The sequence below is a fragment of the Aspergillus sclerotioniger genome, assembly GCF_003184525.1.
Source record: "Aspergillus sclerotioniger CBS 115572 chromosome Unknown BO94scaffold_1, whole genome shotgun sequence".
Lineage (NCBI taxonomy): Eukaryota > Fungi > Ascomycota > Eurotiomycetes > Eurotiales > Aspergillaceae > Aspergillus > Aspergillus sclerotioniger.
The window spans coordinates 30,592-58,396 of record NW_020290991.1 but is presented as its reverse complement, the minus strand read 5'-3'; the positions used below and the strand labels follow the sequence as shown (position 1 = coordinate 58,396).

The following is a 27,805-nucleotide window of genomic DNA, read 5'->3' as shown; positions in this document are numbered from 1 at the left end:
AGCAACCATGATAGCACCGCTGCTATCTATCCAGAGAAAATTCTAGAACACTCTAATCAATAGCCCGTGGCTCAATGTCGGTGTATTGAAATGGGCAGAAATACTCGACTGGTGGAGTCGCCTCACCGGGCACCGTTAGGTGGAGACTTGCTTGATCATCGGATCGTCGTGTCGGAGTATTTCTCTGCCGTAGAGATTAGGCGTTAATTTAACAGCTGATGTGACAGCACATTCCAATGGCCGGTCCCTTACCCAGTGATATAGTGCGAGTACATAAGGCAGAAGTTGGTTACTGATGAATGCAAGAGGCTTGAGTAGTGGAATACTGGCTATCATTAGGCAACTTACAGGTGTTCCTACACAGCAAGGCCATTAGTAGGGCTGTCAATATCAGGTTGATATGTTCTACGACTACTACAATTGCTGCAGGTATATCTTGTTTATTGGGATACATCTATATACTTGTCGCCCTGTTGCATCCATAGAACTAACTGTATCCACATGAGCCATTCAAGCATTATCCTGTCATAAGTATATTCTGCTGATTATTCTACCCTACACTCAAATCTATCACTGACACCATAGATATATTCTAGCTGCAGCATATGTATAATGACCAGTACCAGTCTACCAAGGCAGCTCCTTTCCATCATACTGGTTCAGTCCCGGGTTGTTCTCCCAGCCCGGAACATGAATGTTCAAAAACTTGCCATTGACCTCCAACCCCGAGTCACGAACCATGCCCAAGACGCCCTCAACTCCGGTCCCAACAGGCAGGTCGGCATGAGCGTTGGCAGCATCCGTCTTCAACCACTGTACTAAATTAGAGATGTCCAACCGAGACAGTGATGGTACTTACCCCCGGGCTCACACAAAACACAATGAATCCCTCCTCAGCCAGCTCCTGAGAGTACAGCACCGTGATCATGTTCAAGGCAGCCTTGGTGATTTTATAAGAAGGGGCAGGCAACTCGCGGAAGACGGGCTGCTTGGCGATAGAGCCAACACTGCTGGAACTGGGGAGGTCAGTTGGGTCATGTTTGCAGCTGGAGACGACTTACATGTTGACAATCTTCTTCATAGCGCCCCTGCGCAAGAGCGGCAGAAAAGCCTGGATCATGACATGAGGCCCGGTCACATTGACGTTGAAGGTGTCGTTCAAGTCGGACCTGCGGGGTTAGCAGAACACGACTAAGACTGCGGGGTATAGGTGTTACATGTCCTTGAGCCAGCCCCAGCCGACCACGCCGGCATTGTTGATCAACACATCCAGTCCTTTGTCGCCCACGACGCTTTCCACAGCTGCCACTGCTTTGGTGATGCTGTCTTGGTCGGTCACGTCGATGGGAACCAGGATGAAGCGACCGGGATGTTGATCGGCGAGTGCTTGCAGCGGGGTATTGACGGACCGCGAGGTTGCAAAGATGGTGCTGACCTCGGAGGCGGGCTTCGCGGCCAATTGGCGGACCAGCTCGTGGCCGATGCCTCGGGAAGTACCGGTAACCAGGTAGGATGCCATGTTGCAGTTGATGCGTCGGAAGTATTGATGGGTTATGAATGAAAGATGCGGGTGGTGCAGGTGCCATATATATGGCTTTTCTTCTGTCTTCTGCTCTGCCACCCCTCTTCCATCTCCATCCCTGTCCCCTGTCGCGGGAATAAATGCTTGTCCGGACAGGTGATACGTCAGAGGCCGGATACAGCGGAGTTAGTACCCGACCGCATCTTTAACCCCGGACAGCTCTTTGCTCATTTTCGCTTCCATTAAGCTTCCATCCCGTCCCAGATGCTCGATCCAGTGGACCCGGTTCTTTGTCCTGTCGCTTTCCCTACGGAGGACTGTCGATCGGTCGAGATCGTTGAGATAGGTCCGTCATCACCGAAAGTTAAAACCATGTAAGGCTGGCTAGTACATGGCTTTGACACCGACAGTTGAGCAACTAGGGTTATACAGGTTTAAGGGATTCATAAGTAATTGCAATGTCAATTCCTTCCTTCTTGGCTGCCCCTTCGTTCCTTCCCAGATCGGAAAGCCGCGAGCGGGAGGGCCCGGCGTCAACGCTAGCCCAACATAGTTAGATCAGTTATTCCTCAACCAAACAAGTTGCTCAAAGACATTCACTTGGTAAATCGCCCCAACCCTGTGATCACATCCCCACTCACTGCGGTTACAATGTTCCACAGAACAACTATAAAAATGACCATTAGACCAGTCCCATGAGGTGGTGAGTAGCACCATGGCCAACAGATACACCCAAGTCCACCAGTCCCCAGCTGGCGCGGGAGATGCCCGTCCCACCGCGCAGCAAATTATCCAAGATGAACGACTCGAAGGCCAATGGAGTGGGAAGGTCATCCTCATCACCGGCTGCTCCTCCGGCCTAGGGGTCCGTACTGCACGTGCGTTGTACACCACCGGTGCAACCCTATATCTGACAGCCCGCGATCTCAACAAAGCGCGATTAGCCCTCCACGATCTCATCGACAGCCCCCGCGTCTATCTTCTACATCTAGACCTCAATTCCCTCGCCTCCGTGCGTGCATGCGCCGAACAATTCAAGACCCAATCCACACGTCTCAACATCCTCATCGCCAATGCCGGGGTCATGGGCTGTCCCGAGGGGCGAACGGCAGATGGCTTCGAGACACAGTTTGGAACCAACCATCTAGCTCATTTTCACCTTTTTCATCTCCTCCGTCCAGCTCTCATCGCTTCATCCACACCCACTTTCCACTCCAGAGTGATCATTCTCTCCTCCGGCTCGCATCGCTTCGGCCAGGTCAACTTTGATAATCTCACCTGGCAAGGCGAATACGATACCTGGATGGCCTATGCGCAGAGCAAGACCGCCAATATCTGGACTGCTAATGAGATTGAGCGACGGTATGGATCTCAGGGCCTGCATGCGGTTAGTTTACATCCCGGCACTATTGCCACGGATCTGTTGCGACATGTCCCGGATGAACAGATGGCTGTTTGGACTGCGGATAAGGATTTGGAAAAGTATTGGAAGACCCCGGAGCAGGGGGCTGCTACTATCGTTTGGGCGGCTACGGCGAAGGAGTTGGAGGGGAGGGGAGGTGTGTATTTGGATAATTGTTCTGTGGCGGAGGAGTGGGTGCCTACGGAGAGTGGTTGGGGGTCGGGGTATGCTTCGTGGGCGTTTAGTCCGGAGAAAGAGGCGAGGTTGTGGGATGTGTCATTGGAGTTGGTGGGATTGAAAGGGGAATGAAATATGCTAGATGATACTCCTTTGAGTACAGCTGCTATAAAGAATAGACATGTCACCTCATCAGGGGTACAAATTGACAAACTAAGATGCAAGAACCCGACCAGAGCTAATTCCCATCCACATAGAATAAACCCTCATAGCTAAGCCAAACAGAAACCACGCACCTTCCAACCCCAACACCATCCCCCATACAACAACACCATAATTCAATCCTCAACACCCTGATACTCCACCCACGTCCTCATCTTCGCCCGTACATGATCCCCATACACCACTTCATCCCCACCCCCACACAAATCCCTAACCACACACTCCTCCCCCGGCTCAAAGAAAAACGGCACACTTATCCTCCCCAGCCCCAATCCCTTTCCACTCCCACCACCCCCCTCTCCCTCCCCCTCCGAAGCCCAACCCCCAATCCTAACCCGATGCATCGTCGCCACGAACCGTCCCCCAGATACCTTGGCCATCAAATCCCCAATATTCACCACCAATGATCCAGGAATATACGGTACTGGAATCCAATCCCCGGATGCATTCTGGACTTCTAATCCGCCGGTAGGATCTTGGTGCAGGAGAGTGAGGATTCCGCTGTCGGTGTGGGGGGTGCAGCATAATTCATTGTCTGAGGTGGGATTTATGATGGAGGGGGGAGGTGGGGGTGGGTAGTGGAGGAGACGGAGGGTGCTGAGGGAGTTGAGTAGGTAGGGGGTGAAGAGGTCGGCCGGGTGATTGAGGGATAGAGCGAGGAGGGAGAGGAGGTTTGTGGAGAGGGTTTGGAGTTCGGTGTAGAGGGTTTCGAGGGGTTGACGGGAGGGGAAGTGGGTGGGCCAGATGTTCGGCTCGGAGAGGGGGATGTTGGTTGTGGTTGTGGTGGTGGGGGTGGGAGTGGAGGGAGGGCCGATTTCGAAGCCTTCTTTTAAGTTGTTGGTGCTGTGGAGGGGCTGGGTTGGGAAGTATCTGCGATGGTTAGTTGGGATGTGATGGGGGGTTGAGTTGGGTACCCTCGATAGGCGTTTTTGTTCTGCGGTCGAAAGGACTTCTTGGCGAGGTTCATCTTTTCTTCTAGAGGGAGGGAGAAGAAGTCTCGGGCCATGGAAAAGACCTCGTCGTGAGTGAAGCTCAGTGGGCAATTGATTAGGTATGCGAACCCGGTGGTGGTGAAGATGTGGTAGAGACGCTGGCTGAGTTCGGGGAGTTGCTCTGGAGGGTGGTCTCTGAGGGCTGAGATATCGATTATTGGTAGCAATGCGAATGTTGTGGCCATTTTAAGTGCTTCACTGGTGGTATATCAAAGACAGTGGGTATATCAGCTGGTGTTGGATGGGAGGTAGGAAGAAGAGGGAGATTGGAAGCAGCTCGCGTGGATTATGATCTGGGGAGCGGGCCTTGCGGGGAGGTGAATTGGCACGATGCAAGGAGCCGATCGACACGGATTCCTTCCAAGGAATGGCGAAACAAGGTTGCCAAGGGTTGCACTGACTGTCAGGTGGCCTGCTACGACAGCCACTGGCCTATCAGATCGGAGGGTTGTGCAACAATGCTGGCCAGCGGCTTGGATGTCTATTGGAAATAAAATGTTAGGGCTACTATCACCAGAAGGAATATATCCCTGGTGGCTACCAGGCGTAGCAGGTAGATAATATTGACATACAAGGACTGATTAGCACCTAGCTATGGCTTTTAGTCGATTTGGTAAGTCGTCAGATGCTTAGAGAAGATGTCTCAACATTATAGACCACCATGTATCCGCTATGTTGTATTCACACGGACCAAACTATACAAGAACACCTGGCGGTATCATCTATCCACTGTCTATCGATTAAACTCGGCAATCACACTCCGCGACGCCTGATACGGCCCCAGACTCGTCCATTCCATATCCAGCCCAAAGCCTTTGGGTCCTCCCACCCGCAATCCCCGTTCATCCCCCGTCCACAGCGGATGTGCTGCTATGCCGATGACATTCACGCGCAGGCCATACCGTAGCTCCTGCGACCCGATGGCCTCCCCGTCTTGGCCCAGAACCGAGATGAGGTCGGGCACGGTGCAGATCACTTCATTGGATGCCTCGGGATTGGTTGGATCGATATAGGCGGCGTAGAGAAACTCATTCTGGAAGGGAATCATTAGATGACGCGTCTCTGCTGCGTTACAGTCCGACTCTTCTCGTTCCTCCCCGGATAGCGGAGCGATAGTGCACTGGCCCATTGTGTATCCGCGGCTAACATCTCGTTTCACGTCAATGATCTTTCCACTGTATAGTAGTTTCCCGGGCGTGGTCTCGAACTATAACCGGCATTAGTAGTGAATAGCGAGTGGAAACTCTACGCACAATAGCTTTGACAACATCGGTTTTGGATCTGCGGGCCCGGTGAATGGCGCGACCAAGATACCACGCTTGCGAGACAGTGTTCGGGATACAGTACTTCTTGACAATATCGCATGTCAATGGTACCGCAGCCACGGCAGTGGAGATTCCCAAGTTCACACACTGGCTTCGGAGTAGCTCTTCCACCCGACGATTGGACTCGGCTTCCTGTATACATCAGCAGTGATTCCTATAGAAAAGCACACGGCATACCAAAACCACTCCCACATTGCCTTTGGCATCTGCAATAACACAAGGCGTGATAGGATGTCCATAAACATATGGTGTCCCTACAACCACGTCAGTCCTAGCAGCATCCAAAGGAGGAATCATACCATGCTCCATGCTCGGATAGGCTCGGCCCATCAGATCCCCGTCCAGGACCGGAATATCATAGTACGCGCTGGTGGGAAACGTCGACATGCCGTTGCCACCGCCAATCTCGTCGGCGATAATAACTTCAAAATGTGAATGCCCTGACAGACGAACGGCATGGTCAATGGCCGTGGTTAGCTCCGTCTTGGCTGGGATTCTCTCGCCGTATACACTGGGCGCGCCGTACCACGATCCAAACACGCATACATCGGTGTCGCTGACGCTGTCTGCGGATATCACTCTCATGCGACCCTTGGCCGACCCTTGCAGCCAATCCAGACACTGCAGATACTGTAGGTACGATGGTCCTCCACCTCCAGTGCCCAGGACCCCGGTCCCGGTCGCAATGAACTCCAGATCGACGGCCGACAGATACCAGACGTTGTCAGTTACTTCCGGGACATAGGTCTCGATATCAAGAGAGGCAATGTGCTTGGTGCTGAGCAATGAGGGTGGAGCGCTGGCCACAGTCGCAGCCGGGGGTTCACTCGGCGGCTCATCGACGGTCGAGATCCACGATACAGGATGACCATCGGTGGGGGTACCAGCGACCGGCGCTGCCAGCTTGCCAACAGCCTTGACAACGAGCCGGATGGCCTTGTTCGTGACATATTGCAGTGGAATCTTGTCCACCTCTACGACGGTGACATCGTCTTTGTCGGCTCCACGGGCAATGGCAGCCTCAACGGCTTGCTGCTTGGCTGCCTCCACCACGGCTCGTTCATCTCGGCCCTCCAGGATCTCGATAATGTCCACCTCACCCGACACCTTGGCAATGGCAGCCCCGACAGCATTGGCCGAGTCATGATGCGGAGGAAGGATACACTCTGCGACCCCCTCCAGTGCATCTATGCAGACGATGGATCCTCCCCCTACGAGCAGGAGGGTCACGGGCTGATCGGACACCTTCATATCATCGATGGCGCGCTCGAGGATCTTCTTCATGCTTGCTCGCGCCTTGGCGAGAACTACCGCAGGGATATGCTGCACCTTGGAAGCATCTCCAAGATCAGCTTTTCCGGACGCCACGACGATATCCGTTGTGGTCATGACATCGCCGCCGAAGACTAGGGCATCCTTCGTCAAACGATAGCCAACCGAGTCCGGACCGACTGTAACCGAATCAGCTGCATCCACACGAATGCGACTCCCTCCGCCGAGGCCAACGGAGAGAACCTCAGGGATTGGAAACGCCGTGCGCACCCCGCCCACCTCGACAAAGTTGGGCGCCTTGCGCGGGAACCCCGACGGTAAGAGGGCACATACATCGCTAGTCGTCCCCCCGATATCCATGACCAGCACCTGGGTGTCAGCGTTGATGCTGCGTCGGTCCAGTCCAGCCAGATACGCCGCGCCTGTCAGACTGTTGGTCGGTCCGCTGGCAAAGGTCTGGATGGGTCTTTCAGCGGCGGTGGCAGCGCTGGTCAGAGTGCCATCATTTTGAGTCAAGTACAGGGGACAGTCGAGCTGGAGATCCTGCATGGCCTGACAGAAAGCACGGATGGTTTTTTTGGCCAAGGCAAGAATGGAGGCGTTGAGGATGGTGGCGTTTTCTCGTTCGAGGAGGCCGACGCTTCCGATGTCGGCGGAACATACCACGGATAGCCCTGGGTTTTGCTGCAGTATCATCTTCTTGCAGGTTTCCTCGTGGACGCCCTGGTGGTCGAGGGGCGAGAACACCCCGACGATGGCAACGGTGGTGATGCCCGCTGTTTCAATCTCACGGACGGTATCTTCGATCTGCTTCGGCGAGATGGGCGAGATTTCCCGGCCGTCAATTTCCAGGCCTGCCAGAGAGTTAGTAGCGTGTTACCTTGGCAATGGGATACATACCCCCATCGAGATAGTAGACTGGCCCTCCGACAATGTCTCGGAGGTGGGGAGGAAAGTCAAAGAACGGGGGAATCTTCACTATATCAGTAACATTTTAAGAAGAATACATCCAAAGGAGGGAGTACTGCTCGGGTATAAGGACCACACAGGCGGATCACCGCCACTCGACTCAGACGACGGGGATCCGCCTCGACCACGGCATTGACAAAATGGGTGGTGCCGATGGCCACACTGCGGACGTCGTGACGCGGCACCTGGGCCTTGGCAAGTACATCGACGATGGCCGTGTAGATGCCTGAGGTGACATCGGCGGTGGTGGGGGTTTTGCTAGAGGCACACACCCCGCGTGAGGGCTGGTCGATTAGGGCCGGGGTGGTGTCGAGGATGGCGGCGTCGGTGTTGGTGCCGCCCACATCCACGCCAATTCGGAATCCCATGCTGATCGCTGGTATGAATCTGTCAGGGACAGTGATATCTGCGGGAGTGCAGCGCCTTTGTACCTCTTATCTACCCCACCTGAACGAGGCTGCCTGGACCCCCCTGCAGGACTGGCTCAACCCCGCTCCAAACCTGTCAGCTGCGGTCTGGACCATGGATCCGGCCGAGATAACGCTTATCTTGCATGCCCTTAGGTTGGGACATATCTCTGTCTGTTCAGATAGACGCGATATATCGATTCCTGTCTACTGGTCTGAACTTATATAGCGGGGACGACACCGCGTCCGCACCGAGGCAGATAACAACCTGCCATGACACTCCTCGAATGGTTAGAAGTCCCCCAAGAGGGTGAGACCATCGCCGACCGATGGATCAACAGTGATATCGAACCCATCAAGGCGGATCGTCGTCAATGGGGGTTCTGGACCTTTAACAACTACTGTCGGTCATCCTGCCTCGCCGGGGATAGGGCTAACGGCAATAGGGATCCTCATCAACTCCAACATTTCGACCTACATGACGGGCAGTTCCCTCATCGCATTGGGACTGTCATGGTGGCAGGCCATCGTCGCCATTGTGGTGGGGAATATCCTGGCCACTATTTTCATCGTCCTCAACTCGCTTCCTGGCGCATACTACCACTGTGAGCACAAGGCAGACTCTCCGACGGTCGCATATTGACCAGATAACCAGTGGGATTTCCCGTCGTCAATCGCTACGTCTGGGGCATGCATGGAAGTCAATTTGTCATTTGGAACCGCATCTTTCTCTCCCTGAGTAAGCCCCCCTACAATGTTAATGACCTTACTGACCGTCCAGTTTGGTGTAAGTACAATCCTCTGCATCTCGACCATGATTGACATACCCCAGATGCCTTCCAGGCCTGGATCGGGGGTGAATGTGTCTACGTCTGCCTGCAGGCCATCTGGCCCTCCCTTGAGGAGCGCATCCCCAACCACATGTCCGCTGCTACGGGCATGACCACCGCCGAGTTTGTGGGCTATATCATCTTCATGGTCCTCTCGTTGCCGGTGATCTATGTGCGACCGCATAAATTGCAGTCGCTGTTCTATATCTCCGCTGTTATTGTCATTGTGTTTGAGATTGTCCTGCTGGTCTGGTCCCTGGCCACCATGGGCAGCCATGGCTTCGGCGATACCCTATCCTCTGGCTCGCACGGCTCTGGATGGATGATTGCCTTTGGAATAATCAGCACAATCGGTAGCATCTGTGCCGGTATTCTGAACCAGAATGACTACGCCCGGTTTGCCCGACGGCCACGGGATGCCATCTACGGACAGCTCGTCAGCGCTGGTCTGTATGCCATCATCTGCGGCGTGATAGGCATTCTGGTCACGGCAGCCACGCAGAACCGCTATGGCGAGGCGTACTGGAATCTGCCTAATCTACTCAGTGCTGTCATTGAAACCGGGGGCTCCCGGTCCCGTGCTGCTGCTTTTTTCGGGGGCGCCTCGTTGATCATCTCACAGCTGGGCGTGAACGTGCCGGGGAATGCTCTGTCAGGAGGTCAGTGCATGGTTCGATGCGTGTCGGGGATATAGCTGACTGGATTAGGGTTTGATCTTGCCGCGACGTTCCCCAAGTACATCAACATTCGTCGGGGAGCGTATCTGACGGCACTTATCTCCATTGCTGCGAATCCGTGGAAGCTGGTCAACACGGCGACAGTGTTCGTGACTGTTCTCAGTAGCTATTCAGTGTTTGTGGCGCCCATGATCGGGTTAATGATCGCCTCGTATCTGGCAGTCAATCAGCGCAAGATCAAAGTACCGGATTTGTTTGTCGGAGATGCCAGTAGCATTTACTGGTATACGTGTGGAGTGAATTGGCGGGCCATCATTGCGGTATGATACCTCCAGAGGCCTCTCCAGGCACCAAACTGATGACGATAGTGGATCTGCGGGACCGTCCCTTCGCTGCCTGGCTTTGTGGCATACGTTAATCCGTCGATTCATATGCCTGTTGGTTTGACGCATTTATACTATATCTGCTTCTTGAGTGGCGCGTTTATCAGTGGCATGGTGTATGTGATCCTGCATTATGTCTTTCCCGACCGACGACTACAGGAGTTTGTGGCATCGGCGCCGGCAGCTCGGGTGTTGATGGAGGAGTATCGTGAACGGCTGGATTCGGTGGAGGTTATTCGCGTGGGGGTTCCAAAGGTTGCTGCTGGAGACTGAGCAGATTATTAATACCAGGCTTGGGCTGATTCTTCTATCCCAATTCATTTTCCGAGGAGAGGTATATGTCGTGAGCATTCTTCTATCATGCAGCGAGTACACAACCCCAATAGCGGATAGCGGAATGCAATAAGCCTAGAATAGGCTGCTATTATTACAAGGATCTCGCCCTAAGCAATCAAGCGAAACCCTGGAACGAAAGCCAAGCCGGCAGGCACTAAAATCTCACCAGTCACCACTGATAAGCCGTGGCTATCCACGGACAATGACACCGTAATATCTTAGCGTTCCTTGGTGTATTCCCTCATTATTCCGTCGGATTGGCCTATCCTGGTGCCTGATGGGCATAAAACCATATATCCATCCACATGTGTCCACCACCACCATTATCCCTCCCCTCCTCTGACACAAATACACCGAAACATAACATGGCAACCATTGATGTATTAACCGCCACCGCCACCGCAACCCACCTCACCCACCTCCTCCAATCCAACACCCTCACCAGCGTGGACATCGTCAATGCTTACCTCGCTCAAATCACCAAACACAATCACTCCGGTCTCGGCCTTAGAGCGCTCATATCCGTCAACCTGGAGACAGCCCTATCCCAGGCCGCTGATCGCGATAAAGAACGTGCCCAAGGCTACATCCGCGGTCCGTTACACGGCATCCCCATTATTGTTAAAGATGCGATCATCACCGCTAAATCCCTGGGTCTGCCAACCACAGCCGGAGCAGTAGCATTCAAAGATACCTACGGAAAACAAAATGCCGCTGTTATCGACCATCTTCTTGACCAGGGGCTGATCATCCTCGGTAAAGCGAGCATGACCGAGTTCTGTGGACTCAAGGCCTTTTGCATGACGGCCGGTTGGTCAGCGGTGAACGGAATGACGCAGTCAGCCTATATCCAGGGGGGATTTCGATCAGATGATCTCTTCATCGGAAGATCAGGACCCGGAGGCTCGTCGTCTGGGTCGGGGGTGGGTGTGTCGGCGGGGTTTGCGCCCTTGTCCATTGGAACGGAGACTTCGGGGTCGATTTGTATGCCTGCTAATCGGGCGGGGTTGTATTCGTTGGTGGCTACGAGGGGGAGTGTTTCGATGGAGGGGGTGTTTAGTTTGAGTTCCGGGTTTGATCGGTTGGGTGGGATGGCGAAATGTCCGGAGGATTTGGCGTTGTTGATGCGGGTGTTGAATGGGACAAGGGGGGAGGAGGGGATGTGGGGGGATGTGAGGGTGGGGTTTGTGGATCCGGTTGTTTGGGATGCGTTTGGGTTTCAGAAGGAGAGGGATGAGGATGTGGAGAGGCAGATTGTAAGTTCGTTCCCTGGGATGGATGGAATGGGATGTTGGCTGACGGAGTAGTTGGATAAATATGAATGGGCTCGGGAGCAGATTGCTCGGCGGGGCGGGCGTGTGGTCTATCCGGTGGAACTTCCCTCGATGGAGGATCTGAAATATGAGGGGAAGAGTGTGAGCTATTCGGTGGCGTGTGAGTATGTTGCTGTGACGAGCAGGGGAGATGCTGATATATGCAGTTTATGAGTTCCCCGGGCTGTTTCGGAAGTTTTGCTCCCTGCTGGATGCCCCAAGGGTGACCTCGGTGGAAGAGCTTGTCGAGTATAATGAGCAGAATGCTGCCAGTGCTATGCCTGAGCGTAGGTGATCCTGTCGTGTTAAGTGATTTGTACTGAGTTCATCAGCACACTCCGATCAAAAGGATCTTATTGATACGCTCCACTCGTCCATGGCGGAGGAGAGTGTGGCTGCTGCAAAGGCATATGGACACCGACGAGCTGGCCCGGAGGGGATTGACGCCGCCCTTGAAAAACACCAGATCGATCTGATTATTGGTCCAGGAGACTGTGCCACTTGTGCTGTGGCTGCTCTGGCGGGATACCCTACGGCCATGCTACCAATGAGTCGGTTGGAAGGAAAAGGGGGCATGGGGCAACCGCAGGGCCTGATGGTGGTTGGCAGTGCGGGGAGTGAGGGCAAGATGCTGCAGCTGATGCAGCGGTGGGGGGAAGTGGTGGGACCCTGGGAGGTGCCTCCTTTGCTGGTGGACTGACTTCTTCTAAGTATTTCACGAGTGCCAAATCGACTACAAACCATAGCTAGGTGCTAGTCAGTCTTTGCATGTCAACATCTTTCAAGTAGAGACCATGAATCTCCTTTACCAAGTAAATTTTGGCCGATTGTTGTTTAAAAAAAAATCTCCTCAATTTAGGGACAGTTTCAATAGATATTTCATATCCTATCGTTATTAGGGAAGTACGGTTATGGTGCTGGCCCTATTTACACCCCCTTGCTCTCAGGGACTATCTTCCATCATCCGATAAGACTCGATACATGCTGCCCCGAAACGAAGGGCGCATCCAATCAGACGAGGCCAATGGCCGGGAGTAATTTCCCGGGCGGGCTTAACCCCGAAGATGACGCGTTCGGTAAACGATCGACAGCAACCAGAAAACCTCTTCAGGAGATCGATTCTCTCCTGCCGAGCAGAATTCTGTCAATGCACACAGCAAGCACATCATGAAAGACGACGGCATCACCACGACCCTGGATGGCGACATGGCCGGACATCCCCCGCCCGGAATGGTGCTGGTGCCCCGACCCAGTGCTGACCCTGAGGACCCGCTCGTAAGCAGCCCCATTCCTCCATCCAACATCCCTGATCCCTGATCCATTCCGATCGCTGTATCCGTGCTGACGGGTATCGCAGAACTGGCCACACCGCCGCAAATATGTCATTCTGGCCACTCTCTGCCTGGCCTCGTTATCCGGAGCCATTGCCCCTCTTTCCGGCCAATTGAATCTCGCTCAACAAGCCAAGATCTATGGCAAGACCACTGTCCAAGAATCCTATGCAGTATGACCCCCCCCCCCTCCCTTATACAGGTATGACCCCAATCTGACTGCATAGAACTCGGCCGCCCTGGCCGGCATGGCCTTTGGCCCTTCTTCTTCGCCCCCATCGCCCACCGACTCGGCCGCAGCTCCGTCATCTTCTGGTGCGTGCTCTGCGCCATGATCTGCCAGATCTGGGGCGCCCTCATGACCCACCCGGATGATTACATCGCCTTTATCATGTCCCGCCTCTTCTCCGGCTTCTTCGGCGCCGTCCCCACCGTCCTGGGGCCGCGGATCATCACGGATCTGCTGTTCCTGCATCAGCGAGGCCGCGCCTTCACAGCCCTACACATGGCCTTTCTCTTTGGCACTATTGCCGGACCCACCTTTTCGGCTTTTATTTCCGCCAATGCCTTTTTTCCTGTCGAGTTCTGGTGGTCCGTGGGATTGTTGGGGGCTACTGCTATTCTGATCTTCCTCTGTCTGGAGGAAACGGGATACGATCGTGAAAATCCTCAGCGGAACCCGACTTACCCCACCAACTGGCTGGCGAACCGCTGGGCGACTTTCTTTTTCGGCCACCGCGTGGTCCAGCCCACCACCTGGTCTGCCACTGTCAGTTACGACCCTCCCTCCACGTGGAACCATCCCTGCTGACAGCTCTAGATGAAAATCGCCGTGGCACCCATCCTGATCGGCATCTGCCCCGTCACCATCATCATGGGCACCTTCACCCTCATCTCCTTTGGTTTCTACGTCGGCATGAACGCCCTTGTCCCAGTCTGGCTGCAACGATCGCCAGCCAAGGGCGGCTACGGCTTCTCCCTCAAGCAAAACGCGGCTTTCACCTTTTGCCACTGGATCGGGATTATCATCGTCCAGATCTTCGGCCACTACTACAACGACCGGTTGCCTTTAGCACTAGCCCGCCGGTTCAACCACGGTGCCTGGAAACCCGAGTATCGGCTGCACGTGCTCTGGATCCCCAGTCTCGTTCTCAACCCTATCGGACTGGGCATTTTCGGGGCTACCCTGCAGTACCATCTTCATTACATGGTATTGGCCCTGGCGGTGTTTATTGTCACGATTGGATCGTTGGCCAGCGTCCCCGTCACGGTAAATTACGTGGTCGAGTGTTTCACCCGGTATCCGGCAGAAGCGGGCATCGTCATTGGCGCGTATCGTATCGTGTATGGTCTGACGATTAGTTTCTATATTAATCCGTGGGTCGAGGCCGTGGAGGTCGGCTGGGTGTATGGCATGATGGCGTTCTTTGCGATCTTTTCCTTTTTGTTTGTCATGTTGTTGATGTGGAAGGGGCATGCTATTCGCGAGTGGCAGCTGGCTAGTGTGGCGAGTAGTGAGGAGGGAATGCAGGTCGAGGATGGTAGTAGTGAGAAGGAGACGGCTGTTCATCATGGAGGGCGGGGAGTTTGATGACTTTTCATAGATGGGATGTTTGGTGCCGAGATGAGGCATGATAATTGTATAATCCTAATGGATATGCAGCAGAGTTCAAGCTTACTGAACATGTTGAATATGATCTGTGAGATCCGCTTCATCAAGGCAAAGACCGTTAGAGATAAAGGCAGCCAGCTCGTCCCAGCGGCAGACCTCGACAAATCGTGTAATGGTCGGATGCGTGTCCCACTAGGGGGAGATACCCACTGGCCTTCAACTGACATTACAGATTGATGTTCATTGACTGGCCGGCTACTCGCCAGAACAGGAGCATGTCCCGGTAGTGATTGTTGTAGAGGTTGTACTCGCCAGATACACGTGTAGCAGGAGATGTATGCGCCATCGACCCTTGTTGGTGGACATCGACGAACTATGCTGAGGTACATATGTTGGTCAGGTGTAGGATACTTGCATCGTTTGCAACAGCGCGTCGGCTTGATTAAGTCGATGATCGTCCAGCTCTAACTGCATATCAGGTGAAGGATCTACCCAGGATGAGCAAATGTAGTAGGAATTCTCATACACTGGCCTGCCTGTCTAACCCATTCGAAAGTGACTCGCGCGAAGGGTGTCTTGTCTCTGCATGGTATTATTGCTAGCTGGTGACATTCAGCTTGGTCTTTTGAACAAACCAGAAGGAAAACGATGGTTGAAAGTAGTCGGAGCAATGCTGCAATCTCTATTCTCGACGAATCACTAATATACCATCAACAACAGCACTATATACACCGAACAACACAATATCTATCCATCACAGAGAATCTCATCCTCAACTGCCATGGTTCTTGTGGTAATAGATAACCCTCTGCTCGATCTTCGAAACCCTCGTCTTGAACTCGTCGTACTTGAGCCCCCCCAGGTTTCGAAACTCGAATAATGGCGCGAGTTGTTTATCGTTGCCATAAACATGTTCCACAGCGGAACCGTAGGCGCCGATCTGGCCATCATACCACCGATCGAAGACCGCCACCAAGTTGACTGGATCCGTGTCCTTCCGCTTGGACTTTGGGTCGGCCTTGTTGAGTGCTTGGTTGACTTTCTTGGTCATCGCACCGGTGCCTTGAAGACCTTCCATCCATTCTTGCACCGTGAAGGACGTTTTGGCCGGGAATCCGGACAATCGGCTATCACCCTCGATTTCGAAGGTCAATTTCGGAATTGCCTCGGATCGGAGCTTGGGCTCTTTGAGGCTTCCCTGGCACTATCGGGTATCGAGACTATGGGTTTATTGGTCAGCGGATCGAGGTAGCCTCCAGAACTGGATGTCGGCACTTACTCGATATACTCCTCATAGTTTTGAAAACAAAGGAGGGTCAGGACCAGCCCATAGAGATCGGTCCCTTTGATGTTGGACTTCACATCATTGTACATGGTCACGAAATCCGTGCGAGGCATAATGGGGCTTCGGGGTTTGAAGGCGATTTTCGCATCACTGATGTGCATATTTGGCTTCACATACGATAGGATGAGGGAGAAAAAGCCTAACGTATCCTTGTTGACCCCGGTCGGTGTATTACCCTGTGGTGAATTTTGAAAGAATTCCGAGTTCACCCAGACCAGAGGTTCCAAGAAGCTCTTCGTGCTGGGAAGCAGGGGATCGTTTAGAACCAGAGACGTTTTGGCACGTTCCATCAGAGCGTTAATCCCGGAAAGAGGCATAGGTGCTGTAGCTTGCACCTGCCATCGCAATTGTTTGTAGGCATCGCGTCTTGGAGGTTCCGTGACCTTCCATGTCTTGCACTCGTTGTTCACAGGATCCAGTAGGCTAAAAGAATTTCCCGGCATCGTGGCATACTGGTTCCACTTGACCTGTTTGGCAGCGATTTTACATGTCAGAGGGATTTCATTGTATGTTGGTGCAAGGGATGTGTCTGGGCTGTCTCACAAGGTCTTTCTCAACATTCTCAGCGGCGGTAACCGCGGTTCCTGCCCCGAGTTTGATCTCCTTGCCATTGAGGATATACTCCCCCTTTACCCGTCCTGCGCTGTTAGTAGTAGTGTCCACTGTAAGGCTCCAGTATTTATTGGTATGCCCGCTGATCTCTTTACCCTTGGAGGAAAATGTGTCTGCAGCTTTGCATACCTTACATTCCAGTTCCAAACTGCTTGCTTCAAATTCAATACCGAGACCAGGGCTTCTGTCAGAGGTAGGGCCATCATCAGCCGGGGTTATGTCTTCATCACTGCTGTCCGTATCGAACGGGGTTTTGAAGGGGTTTTTCGGGGTGGACGAGCGGGCAGGATGCGCCACATGATGGGACTTGTGATGGTCTTCGGCCTTATGAGGAGCTGCGAACACGGCCTGGAAGGAATAGAGCCAGAAGAGACAAAAGAAACAAAAGGCCCATTTCTTGCTGGCGTAAAGAGAGCGAGACATGATGAGAACGACCGTTCAATTGTTTGCAATGAGCTGTCTCCAACCCACGACAGAAGGAATTGATGAGATTTATATGCCTTGTTCTCTCTCATACTGCTCACGGTGCAACTGTTGCTCTGCTTGAATTGACAGTGTTGAGCATTCAACACCAGAATGGGGACCGAGACATGCAGAGCAAGCCATAACGATGCAGGTCTATGTGGATAGAATGATACACGATGGGCCATTGTGTTGGGTCCAGGGGATTGCCAACTGACAATGGTTGTTGTTGGAGGTGCCTGAGCGCTCTAGGGACCACGGCCCCCTACTTTCGTCCCCTTAATCTTGGTTCAATAATCCCTGCCAGTCGCTGGCTTTGCAGCGGCCTCCCCCGTTCTTGTTGGACTTTTCGACTAGTCTCCCTTATAGAGCCGGGCCCCCGAGCTAATGTGCCACAGGCTTTTGCTGTGTTGTCGCTGTCTAACCACAGCCAAGTCAATCGAAAAGTACGCGAAGCATGGCTGGGCAGATGGTGATTAACAAGGTATGATCCGATGCTCCAGCTTGGCTTACCGGGCTGAGAACCCCAGCCAGTGCTTGTCTCAAACTGGTCGAAGGAGCTGATCCGTCCTCATGCACCTGCATGCAAGACGGGGTTCCGGGTATAGCCGCTCGAGGGCTGGTTGGCAGATCAGCGGAGCTAAGCTGAGTAGGCCCAAGACCCTAGTTCTAGGGCTATTCTAGTCTCCTACTGGAAACAGTCTAGTCACTCCAGAGCCATCACCGGATTCTTCCGATTCGGTCCAGCATTGGGGCCGAGAGGGCCGAGGGGAGCCAAGCCCCCCCAATCTCACCTCAGCAGCAGCCAGTGGCCATCGCAACGTGTCTCACGGTGGTCTGCCCCCACGAGAACTGCCAATGCTGCCTCAATGGGGCTGAAAACACTTGCAAACATAAGTGAATTCCTGGCATTCACATGATAGCATCCACATGGCACCATATTGCAGCTCACCTCCAAGAACGGCCCGAAAGCTATTGTCCCAACCACTTTCTTAAGATGAATGCCCCCCTGCGATCGAGTTCTATGGCTAATGCCAATAAATGCTACCTGTCCTCCCTTCCGGCCGAAATAATCACTCATGTCTTCACCCTCCTCCCCGCGTTGGGGGATGTTTTGAATTTGGCAGCAGCCTGTTCACGACATCAACAAATCTGGCAGCAGAACGCCGATCAGATCCATCGGCATGCTGGCCCCAGGAGTATCGAGTGTCTACACCATGCACGGATTTACCTGGCCGATCAGGGTGGTGCACAACCAAACACGACACTGACGGCGCGAGATGTTGTGCAATTGGTACGCAACTCTTCCGCGGTCGAGAAAACTCTGGATCTCTTCAACCAGAAATATGTGGCCTATCTCCTGACCCCCGAGGCCGGTATGTGATGTGCCTGTGACCTATACTTCTGCATTGCCACCTGTTTCTGATATGACAGCAGGAAGAGACAGAACCTTCATCAATTTGAGGCCCAATCGACGCCCGCACCTATCCCCATCTGAGCGCCATAGATTTATTCGGGCAATTTATCAGCTGTGGGGCCTGCTCATCCTCACCCCCGAAGCCAGAGCGAGTCGAATGGCATCACTCAAACTCAAAAGTGTCATGACGATCAGTGATGTAGCTAATGGCTACAGGGATATCGAGGACGTGATCATGACCGTCAAGGCCGACGGGGTACTACTGTGGGACATTGCCAACGAGCTATATGAGGTCAGGGACCAGATCGTGGCACAGGTCCTCCAGCATCCTAACCACACCAGGTCGATGCCATGGGAGTACGGATGGGAAGGGTGCATCTCCATTTGGGACGTATGGCATGAGGGATTCAAAGAACTGGTCACGGAACCAGGGGCCAGAAACATTACTCCGCCAGTCTCCGAGGTTTGGTACGATACGTCGGACGAGAAGTAAATGTACTAGTTAGCTGTATGTGAACATGATTGCGGGTTATCGGACTTGATTCTATGGTAGCTAGCCAGGCAGCAGCGACACATCAGCCATCCTATCGATCAATACCAGCCCTCGCATACCCTTAAGTGATTACTAGTTAGGCTGATAGCTAATTCAATTACCCCTAGTCACCTTACATCAACAACTACGGACTATAGACGGGCCTGATTCTTCTCATTACCCGATCATTTCCATATCATGGAGGAGCATTGTATACATCATTTGGCAACCGCCACCACTCCATCCACTCTGATACCCTCCAAAGCCCCCTATAGTGTCACAGGCTTCCTTCCCACGACCGTATATGTCGTAAATGCTAAACAAGAACCATCTTTACTCTCTTTCTCCACCTGCGGGATCAGCTCTCTCAACGCCTGGGCCCTCTCCTGGGTCTTGAACTTCCGGACAAGGCTTCGTGGATTATTGTATTGCAATCATGCAGCGAGAGGGTTAAGTGAGGCGGTGCATCACGGATGTCTTCTTTGACGCCCTCAAATCCCATGGCGGATAGCTTGGATGTCAGGCTGGGCACCCACAGCTCGACAATAAGGTGGGCGTCCATACAAGATTGTCCAGGTCACTTACCGACTATTTTCGAGGGAATCTCGGGCGAGGACGTAGTGAGGCGTTTCCAACATGTGGATAGTATACCAGTGGGGGGTGGAGTGGTTAGGGTAGAGATATAGATAGGATTGACGCTGGGTTGGGAGATGGTTGATGGCTTGAAGGAAGGAAGGAAGGATTAATTATATCGATCCTGCGCATGTCCGCCCCACTCAGTCTTGTTTCGTGTAGCATACTGATCTAGCAGACTAAAATCCAAACGTGATCCAAGGAATGGGAGGGTATGGGATCAGCACTAGCGTAGGGGGCCAAAAAGCCATCAATCATTCAAAGGTTGATCGGGCTGAGGTACATGCACACAGGTCTGATTATCGAGTGATACATCTATGCAATTCGAAAGATTGTTTAGTTACATCTGCCATGGTTCTTTGAATGGGAAGAATGTGGACTGAATCTTTTATCTAGGGCACAAAGTAGAGTGCAGACTAGTTGAAGGGATACCAAAATCATAATGAGCCAATGCTCTATCACAGTAATATAGGTTTGATTCGTCCATTCTGCTCTGCTTCCAACCTATTATCATGTTCCACCGTGTCTATAGGATGCCCTAACACCACCTTTATCTGCCATCTCCTCCTATCCGCTCACCCGGCATACATCCTATACCCTCATCCAATCCTCTAATGCCATGTCCCATCCGACAAATCCCCCCGAGCCCGATCACAGTTAGACATTCCAGTGTGCGTATAGCAAAGGCCAGCCATTCCCGCCCCCCACATAGCCCCAGACTCCCACATCACAATGGCCAGATCCCACAGCTCCAGGTTCTTCTGTCCGTGAGGATAGGCCAATTCCGCCGCCAGGACAGCTCCCACGTAGTCACTCTCCAGGGGAAGAATATCCGATGATCCTCTCACGTATGCCAGAACCGGGCTGACTAGGAGGTCGATGACAGCTCGGGTTTCCGGTAATGGGTCCGAGGCGAGCAGTGACTGGAGTCGTCCCTCGGCATTGATCAGGGCGTGTTTCCCGTAGTCAAGCTTGATGCCGGACGCGCGGAAGTGTTCCAGTGAGGGTCTTGTCTCTGGGATCGTGGGCGCGATGCCGGCTCCAACGCCGTGCTTGTAATTCAAGTCTGTCCGGCCGAGGAGGGTAATGGGGCGGTGGCGACAATTGGCGAGCTGCCACCAGTGGGTGAAGAGGATGCAGAGGGCGGCTGGGTTGTGGGGATCATTGTCGCGATACCAGATCATGGCGCCCACCATGCGGGAGTACACTTCGGCCAAGGCTTCCTTGGCCAGCGATCCCCGCGTCAGCGACGGGATGATGTTGCTGATTTCGCCACACGCGACATCGGCGCCGAGATCAATCCAGTCGTGCACGACGCAGCCCAGCCCGGCGATGGCGGCCATCTGTTCACCACCACCGGCATCGTAATAGACGTGGCAGAACACGGCATCGGCGAGTTTATACCGGGCTAGGCGGGCGAGATCCTCCCACACGACGACACACGGACGGGAGGAAACCATGTTGGTGTCCTCGAGAATGGCCTTCTGGCGCAAGCAGGCATAATCGCAGCCCTTGACGATGCGGATGTCGGTGATGTGCGGACCGGCAGCCACCGCTGCGTCTGCCACGGCTGCCACCTCCGCAAAGGCCGACGACAGCTTGTCCGCCAACGCAGGGCTGTTCTTGCCGATGGAGTAATCCAGGACAAAGGCCGAGTCCATGATGGCCCAGAGGCCGGAGATGGAGCCGCCGTAGACGCCCCGATTGTAGCCCACTGCCATGGAGAAAATGCTGGTGTTGAGTAGGGAGCCCTCGCAATCCTCGCGCGCGAGGACGTCAATAGCAGTCTGGTCCGTTGAGAGCGCCACTCCGCTCAGCTTCGGTGGCAGGGGTTTGCGGACCGAGCACCAGGTAGGCATGGTGACTTCACGCACCTCAGCAAACCCAAGGTGTACTGGGGCTCCGGTTGCAATCACCTTGTTACGCGCCTTCAGGAGCTCCGCGGCGTCGGCCAGCAAGCCCACAGCACAGTCCACCGCGTCGGCGACGCGCGCGTTGCGCATCCACGCGATATTGGCAGCGGCAGTCAACACTCCTGCAGTCTGGGGGGTGTCATCCCGACGGGTCACGGCCACCGTTGTGGTCAACTTGTTAGTGTCCGCGTCGTATTCTTGGGAGAATTTGCTAGACCCCGGTTCGACTGGACCGATGCCGTGGGTCTTGAGTGACCAGGCAGGGGCTCCAAGCGGACAATGCATGTTGGCCCCTTCTCCGAGAACATGGCTGGCCTCCCAGGTCGAAGAGATGCGCACGGTGGCCGTCGGATCAGGGGCTGAAGTTTCGTCGGTGCGATCCGCCCAGTGCGAGATTACAGGCAGGCAATCAAAGGCTGGAGAGCGACTGAGACCACCGCTGACCACCACGCCTGGAACGAGGTCCGACAAAGGCTGGTCGGCTGTTTTGGCCGCCAAAGGTAGCGTGATCTCCTTCACCCGGTCAAGGATCTGATCGACCTTGGCATCGCACTCGTCAGTGGGCTTGTCCTTGTGGCATGCCCGTTGATAGCTCGACCCCAGCGGAGAGAACTCGGCGGTGTTGCAAATAAAGTCAGTCGAGTCCCGACAGACCATTCGTATACTGAACGAAGGCTGTTCAGCAGCTCGGGGATCCTCGAGCCCGCCACGGCGAACCAGCTCGGCGAGGTCATCGGTCCGGGCGTTGTAAGGCATGTTGGATGGACTGGAAGTTGCGCAATGGATTGGCCTTTCGGTAGCAGACGAGTGAAACTGAGGCAAAAGACTGTTGATTGAGCTTCTTTCTCGGTTCCATGCCCTCCTATTTATATCTTTTCCCCCCCGGATCGGCCAGTGCTGGGAATGAAAGCACTGCTCACTGATCAACGCATATTCAGTGTAGAATCTTGCCTTCGATGCAGAAGGATACCGGACTGCGCATTCCGTAACTTCGTCGGTACACTAGAGTTATTTCCATTGACCAGAAGTCCGCAGTACTGGCTCTGTCCTGCGCAGATCGATCCCCTGTAGCCCGGAAGGGAGTTGGATAACCTCAAGCGGTGGCCTACATCCAGATTGCGGTTTCTGATCTGCTGACCTTCCCAAAGTGGTCATTGACTGGAGAGATTGGCACTGGCGGTCCTGGAATGTCTCCATAACCGGACAGTGTATGCCACCATCTCATAGCCTCGGCATTGATAATCTGTTGAGTATTGATATCTGTAGCCACCCTAGTCGATCACTGATCCATTTCCTTTGTGGTCTTTGCGCGGCTTCGGAGTCCTGCATCTAGCAACGAAGTATCCTGATTAGGAAACGAACGTGAAGCTCTTGCTGTATTAGACCACATGCGCATATCATGACAGGGTCGGACGTTAGGTTCTTGCCGAATTAGACCATGCGTAAACTTTATTGCGGGAAGACATATGCCAGATGGGTCTGGGGAATGTCCGTGCTCGGATTTTATTGAGTCTCAATACATCCCCTTCTCATTACAAGACTTGACCAGCAGTCTCTATGGAGCTCATTGATTGATCCCTATGCTTTGATCAATTAAGTAAGGAAGAGAAAACCAAGAACATGTATTATACCTAACAGTTCAGAACTCCATTTGAGATCTTGTTACGAGACCAATACCCAATCTACGTAGGAGATATGACCGGTGGAAGCAGCATGCTAGGGCTCTGCCTACTTTGACCTAAATGATGTGGGGTGACACCCAGTCGGCGCGCCAAGAATGTGGCTCCACGCCTTTTTTGGCATCTCGCATGAATGGCATGTGACGTTTGAAACCTTAAGTATGGTAGGCGGTAAATCTTTTTGGTTCAAGATAGCGATGATCCTGACAGACAGGTCCGAGGAAGCCCGAAGGAATCTAGTTGGGGACAGCGGATTCCTGCAAGGAGGCTGGATACCTGTCTGCCTCTACCCATCATTCACCCCCACACCACACACATGAGAAGGTGACAGGCTGATGTTTGTGAATGCGGTGTGGTTGGGTCTTGGCAATGCACAATGGAAAACTGACAGGAAACGAACTTGGTGGTAGGAGCTACATTGTCGCTTCTTGGTCCCCAACTCATGCAGTCAGAGGTCCGAGCCCTGAGTTTATGTGCGAGGAAGAGCCTGTGGAACAATACCTTGTTCTAGCAATCTTCGACAGGATCTGAGACGTATGAACCCAGAACGATGGATCGCTCATGCACCCTCACAGAATGATCTGCGCATGATAGACGTCTATTGTTGGGACATAGTGCAACCGTTGGGAAGATTTTTTCGGAGATAATCGGATGGCTGGATGTGCCCAGGAATCTGAGATCATCCGAGGGGCCTAGATTGTCTGTCAATAGAGGTATGCTGGAGATGAAGCCTTCTATCTTGTCGCAATTTCTGTTGGTCATGTTGGCTGTCATTGATACAGAGTTGAAAGAACCCAGTTACGGGTACATTGTTCGTTTCTGTTGAAAGGATCTCTTCTTAGAGTGATCTTACAAGATCTTGGAGGAAAGTACCAGATAACCATTGCCTACAGCCCGCTGATTCGCTGCTCCACACGGAAAATACTCCCATTCCTCCCTCACTCCCTAACCCAAGGATACCCAACTATATACAACTGCCCCGACCACAGTCTAAGACTGGTGCGTCAGATCATCAATATTGTCAAAGATGGTACAGTCATCTTCCTTCTGGCACACAGTCGTCCGACCGAGGTTCTTGTCCACGGGCCCAGTTGGCCCAGTCGTGTAGTGGCACTCGCCCACGATACAGTACTGGCCAGTCTCAATGTCGTTGAGCAGACCGTCGGGGTACTCCTCGTCTCCCCAGGTGCCCAGCCAGCTCAGCCAGTCTGCTGTCTCAGCGCCCTCTTCAGTCGCGCCGGTGCCCGCGCCTGTTGCAACAGTGAATTCTTCTGTGTCCACATCGTACCAATAACCGCGGTAGTTGAGGGTCATGTCCCACAAGTAGCCGGCGTCGGTAGTGTCAGAGACGATGCCCAGGGCGACGGTGTAGTCTTGCGTGCCCGCAGTGACATAGTTAGCGTGCCCCCCGTAGGCGATGTAGGTCAGGGGTCGGTCGCCAGAGAAATCCACCACGTCCCAGTAGTAGGCTGATCCAGCACTGTGTTGAGAGCAATAGATAGCGTATGGCTTTTCGTCGACAAAGCGGATCTGGGTGGTGCAAGTTAGTAAACCACGTAGCCTATCGACGCGTATGCGCTACGCACCATGACATGCTCCCAGTCCCCAACATGGTCGTCAAAGTGGATGTCCAGAACCCTGTAGGGAAGGTCATATCAGCAGTCTATTTCCTCAGAAAACCGGGAAGCGTAAGCCCTTACTCTCCGCCATAGTTGTACGAGTAGAAATAAAAGTAAAACACGTCGGTCGTGGTGCTGTTCTTCTCCGCGGCAATGATGAGACCGGGTGCAGCACTGAGGCCATCACTGTCAGGGATGCCGTAGTCGGATGCGAGCCAGGCCGGGGTGCTTTTGGAAGGATTCAGAATGGGCCCATCGGAGGCGGTTAGATAGACATCCGATGCCAGAGAGTCCAGGGTATCGACAGTAACCGAGCCGTTGGTCCCGATGGCGGTAAAGTTCACCTCGGGCTCGACATTGGCCAAGTGCACCGTGATGTCGGACGGCCACCACTTCTCGCCGCTGTACAGGTAGGACAGGGGGGCGTAGGTGATGGCGTAGTCTGGAAGGGCTTCTCGCTTGCGTAGCATGGGCTTGCCCTGCTTGCGCGGGGCTGCTGTGGCCAGGCCAGCGAGGGCAAGGAAGGTAGACACTTGGCGGATAGATGGCATTGCGGCGGTGGTCCTAATAATCCGTTCCCACCGGCACCTACGGCCATACTTATAGGTCTGCACCTGTGCCTAAGCACTGCAGGATGGCTGGATTGCCGGTCGCTAGTACTCAAGCAGGATGTCCCCCGACCGCTTCCCCGCCGCTCATCCGCCACTTTCCCGAGGTGGTGACAATGGCCGCGTGGTGACATCTTCAGTGCCTGATGCATCTGCCGCTGTCATTTAATACGAGAAGCGGGGAAAAGTGGCGAAGGACGTCGGTAGTTCACCCCGATGGATACAAGAGGGCCAAGGGGGCACCAGTGGAAACCGTGGTTCGGGCATCGTGCCGTGCCGTCCCCGCCGTGCAGGAAGCCATGTGCGGAGTTGATAGGTCGGCGCGTAATCCTGCTTGCTCAGGTGGAATCTTGCAATTTGCATTTGTTGCCGGCCCACTAAGATACCCCTCATATCCCAGGAATAATTGGCCATATTCTTCCGGTCACAGCATTGAATGACTAAGCTGGGCAAGGAACTGCTGCCTTGTTCCGACCAGTCCCATGTCTAATGGCATGATACTGTCCCTCTCTCCATCCACGTCACACAATACCTACAAGGCCTCTTCGCCATCCCATTATAAAAAGCAATTCATGCACACGACGACCCATATTTGTATCAAAGTCAAGTACAGAGGAAGGACAGCAATATTCAAACCGCTACCTTTGTAAAATGAAGAATGCTGCTATATAAAATAGACTAAAGATTTTGGTTCGGATCAACAAGGTAAAACCATCCTCAGATATCAGGGTTATCCTAACGCAAGAGGACGTAGTACTCGGTGCGCCTACCAGGGAGTTTGCCCTGATTATTAACCTCCAACCTGTCAACCTGAATCGAGCTACAGTTCACTTACAATCCAGAAAAATAAGATGTTAAATGATCCTTGGTAGGCTCGATAATTCTATTTCCCCTCTCGCATATTGAGCTTGGGGGCCTTTTTCGATAACTTGCCGTCTGTTCAGGACGGGTGTAATATTCTCCCGTCAACAAAGTGCATCGTATAGATGCTAGTATTCTTGCATTCAAAGTCTTCAGGGTGAAACCGGCTTTCTTCCACATCCATTAATAGTCGTGTCATTTCTATGCTCCTGACGTGTAACCCGCTTTATATTGCTTTGAAGGACTATATGTGCTTGATAGTTGAAAGATCATGTGGATAAGGGCTTCTATTTGTATGATGGTATCTCTGTACCCTCAAACATCCCATACATCAACCTGGGATGGCTATCTAGGTGTATATATATCAAAAATTACTCTTTATCCCACGATAATCGGTAGAGAGCAAGGTGTAGTAGTATCGAATATTGTAATTTTGTATATATGGGCTGGCAAAATTAGTACCACGTACACCACAAGAGATATATCCCTAATCACTATTAGGTGTATAAGGTGGAAGATGGCCCAACATTGACCACCAACATAATATAACATAGATATCAAGTATTAATATAATAGACGCTTCTCACTTCCGCATTTGAATTTGTAGTAAACAAGATAATGCCGGCTGCTTGATTGATGCTTCCGTCTCCATATGTGCATGTGGGAGCGAAAAGGCTGGAAGACGATACGCAATCTATACGCGATAAGAGATCGATCCGCCGGGACCAATATACCCACCGCAGCGCCGACAGGGGGTCAGAGGTTCGGTGGAACCCGAACGACTATTTAACTGGGGGACGCACCCGCTCCAGCGGCGGTCTCAGTCGCCCGGAATTTGAGTAGGTAGAACAATGCGTCTTGCTTCCTCTTCCCGATCGTTCCCCGGGACATTGTTCTCCTATTCTAAGTCCCCACAGTCATCTCTCTGTTCCAACTCCTTGCACACGAGACTATCCGCGACCAAGATGGACCAAATTTCGATCCCGGTTCAACGTCCCACCGTCCAACCTAAATTTACTCAGGAAGACCTGTGTTATCTCGGACCCCTGCCACGGATATCAAACACTCTCATCTATCACAAATACACCTCTTGGGGCCTTCCCATTTCCCGGACGACGTACGGCAATGATGATCTGTGGAACTTGTACATCAAAAGTCTCTATCAGGGGAGCTATGGAGTCTTGAAAAGGGTAAGGCAGGAACAGACGCTGTTTCCCTATTTCTATTGTCCCGTAATCGGAGATCCTTCCTTGGAAGGTGCTTCCAAAGAGGTGGTTCGAGAAGTGTTCACCCGATGGATGACAGACAGCACTGAGGAGAGGGATGGACCCGGAGCCTTGAAGATGTGAAAGGC

At 53.1% G+C, this 27,805-nt stretch overlaps 12 protein-coding genes across 12 annotated transcripts; 6 read left to right on the top strand and 6 right to left on the bottom strand.

The window, feature by feature from the left end:
• Window positions 1-542: 542 nt before the first annotated feature.
• On the bottom strand, window positions 543-1,601 carry BO94DRAFT_529539 (SDR family oxidoreductase). Its single transcript, XM_025610466.1, has 4 exons — window positions 1,218-1,601; window positions 1,062-1,169; window positions 860-1,016; window positions 543-813 (listed from the first exon to the last, which is right to left on the bottom strand). The coding sequence occupies exons 1-4, from the start codon at window positions 1,517-1,519 to the stop codon at window positions 628-630; spliced, it is 753 nt and encodes a 250-aa protein (XP_025472890.1). The 5' UTR covers window positions 1,520-1,601; the 3' UTR covers window positions 543-627.
• Window positions 1,602-2,142: 541 nt separating this feature from the next.
• BO94DRAFT_247 (short-chain dehydrogenase) lies at window positions 2,143-3,279 on the top strand. The gene has a single exon (XM_025606418.1). The coding sequence runs from the start codon at window positions 2,238-2,240 to the stop codon at window positions 3,231-3,233; it is 996 nt and encodes a 331-aa protein (XP_025472889.1). The 5' UTR covers window positions 2,143-2,237; the 3' UTR covers window positions 3,234-3,279.
• Window positions 3,280-3,439: 160 nt separating this feature from the next.
• On the bottom strand, window positions 3,440-4,500 carry BO94DRAFT_454318 (putative iron/ascorbate oxidoreductase; the record flags this gene model as incomplete). The annotated part of the gene is made up of 2 exons (XM_025607604.1): window positions 3,440-4,193; window positions 4,238-4,500. 2 exons carry the CDS (start codon window positions 4,498-4,500, stop codon window positions 3,440-3,442), a joined length of 1,017 nt encoding a protein of 338 aa, XP_025472888.1.
• Window positions 4,501-4,959: 459 nt separating this feature from the next.
• BO94DRAFT_570501 (hydantoinase/oxoprolinase) lies at window positions 4,960-8,267 on the bottom strand. Its single transcript, XM_025614818.1, has 5 exons — window positions 7,938-8,267; window positions 7,813-7,885; window positions 5,818-7,766; window positions 5,569-5,772; window positions 4,960-5,522 (listed from the first exon to the last, which is right to left on the bottom strand). The coding sequence occupies exons 1-5, from the start codon at window positions 8,247-8,249 to the stop codon at window positions 5,049-5,051; spliced, it is 3,012 nt and encodes a 1,003-aa protein (XP_025472887.1). The 5' UTR covers window positions 8,250-8,267; the 3' UTR covers window positions 4,960-5,048.
• A 294-nt stretch (window positions 8,268-8,561) lies between these two features.
• Window positions 8,562-10,451, top strand: BO94DRAFT_561701 (nucleobase cation symporter-1 family protein; the record flags this gene model as incomplete). Its single annotated transcript, XM_025614235.1, has 7 exons — window positions 8,562-8,691; window positions 8,735-8,893; window positions 8,944-9,027; window positions 9,070-9,075; window positions 9,121-9,777; window positions 9,826-10,115; window positions 10,164-10,451. 7 exons carry the CDS (start codon window positions 8,562-8,564, stop codon window positions 10,449-10,451), a joined length of 1,614 nt encoding a protein of 537 aa, XP_025472886.1.
• Window positions 10,452-10,879: 428 nt separating this feature from the next.
• Window positions 10,880-12,527, top strand: BO94DRAFT_551847 (amidase; the record flags this gene model as incomplete). The annotated part of the gene is made up of 4 exons (XM_025613554.1): window positions 10,880-11,770; window positions 11,822-11,948; window positions 11,995-12,114; window positions 12,160-12,527. 4 exons carry the CDS (start codon window positions 10,880-10,882, stop codon window positions 12,525-12,527), a joined length of 1,506 nt encoding a protein of 501 aa, XP_025472885.1.
• A 467-nt stretch (window positions 12,528-12,994) lies between these two features.
• Window positions 12,995-13,493, top strand: BO94DRAFT_579992 (uncharacterized protein; the record flags this gene model as incomplete). The annotated part of the gene is made up of 3 exons (XM_025615298.1): window positions 12,995-13,102; window positions 13,185-13,331; window positions 13,386-13,493. 3 exons carry the CDS (start codon window positions 12,995-12,997, stop codon window positions 13,491-13,493), a joined length of 363 nt encoding a protein of 120 aa, XP_025472884.1.
• A 20-nt stretch (window positions 13,494-13,513) lies between these two features.
• Window positions 13,514-14,784, top strand: BO94DRAFT_619305 (MFS general substrate transporter; the record flags this gene model as incomplete). The annotated part of the gene is made up of 2 exons (XM_025616851.1): window positions 13,514-13,927; window positions 13,979-14,784. The coding sequence occupies 2 exons, from the start codon at window positions 13,517-13,519 to the stop codon at window positions 14,747-14,749; spliced, it is 1,182 nt and encodes a 393-aa protein (XP_025472883.1). The 3' UTR covers window positions 14,750-14,784.
• A 758-nt stretch (window positions 14,785-15,542) lies between these two features.
• On the bottom strand, window positions 15,543-17,150 carry BO94DRAFT_591620 (uncharacterized protein; the record flags this gene model as incomplete). Its single annotated transcript, XM_025616125.1, has 3 exons — window positions 15,543-15,963; window positions 16,050-16,582; window positions 16,659-17,150. The coding sequence occupies 3 exons, from the start codon at window positions 17,148-17,150 to the stop codon at window positions 15,543-15,545; spliced, it is 1,446 nt and encodes a 481-aa protein (XP_025472882.1).
• An 885-nt stretch (window positions 17,151-18,035) lies between these two features.
• BO94DRAFT_529532 (F-box protein) lies at window positions 18,036-19,235 on the top strand. The gene is made up of 2 exons (XM_025610465.1): window positions 18,036-18,565; window positions 18,627-19,235. Exons 1-2 carry the CDS (start codon window positions 18,187-18,189, stop codon window positions 19,097-19,099), a joined length of 852 nt encoding a protein of 283 aa, XP_025472881.1. The 5' UTR covers window positions 18,036-18,186; the 3' UTR covers window positions 19,100-19,235.
• A 1,019-nt stretch (window positions 19,236-20,254) lies between these two features.
• On the bottom strand, window positions 20,255-22,502 carry BO94DRAFT_591612 (uncharacterized protein). The gene has a single exon (XM_025616124.1). It carries the CDS (start codon window positions 22,438-22,440, stop codon window positions 20,383-20,385), a length of 2,058 nt encoding a protein of 685 aa, XP_025472880.1. The 5' UTR covers window positions 22,441-22,502; the 3' UTR covers window positions 20,255-20,382.
• Window positions 22,503-24,353: 1,851 nt separating this feature from the next.
• BO94DRAFT_453137 (uncharacterized protein) lies at window positions 24,354-25,452 on the bottom strand (the record flags this gene model as incomplete). The annotated part of the gene is made up of 3 exons (XM_025607552.1): window positions 24,354-24,893; window positions 24,950-25,001; window positions 25,064-25,452. The coding sequence occupies 3 exons, from the start codon at window positions 25,450-25,452 to the stop codon at window positions 24,354-24,356; spliced, it is 981 nt and encodes a 326-aa protein (XP_025472879.1).
• Window positions 25,453-27,805: the final 2,353 nt, after the last annotated feature.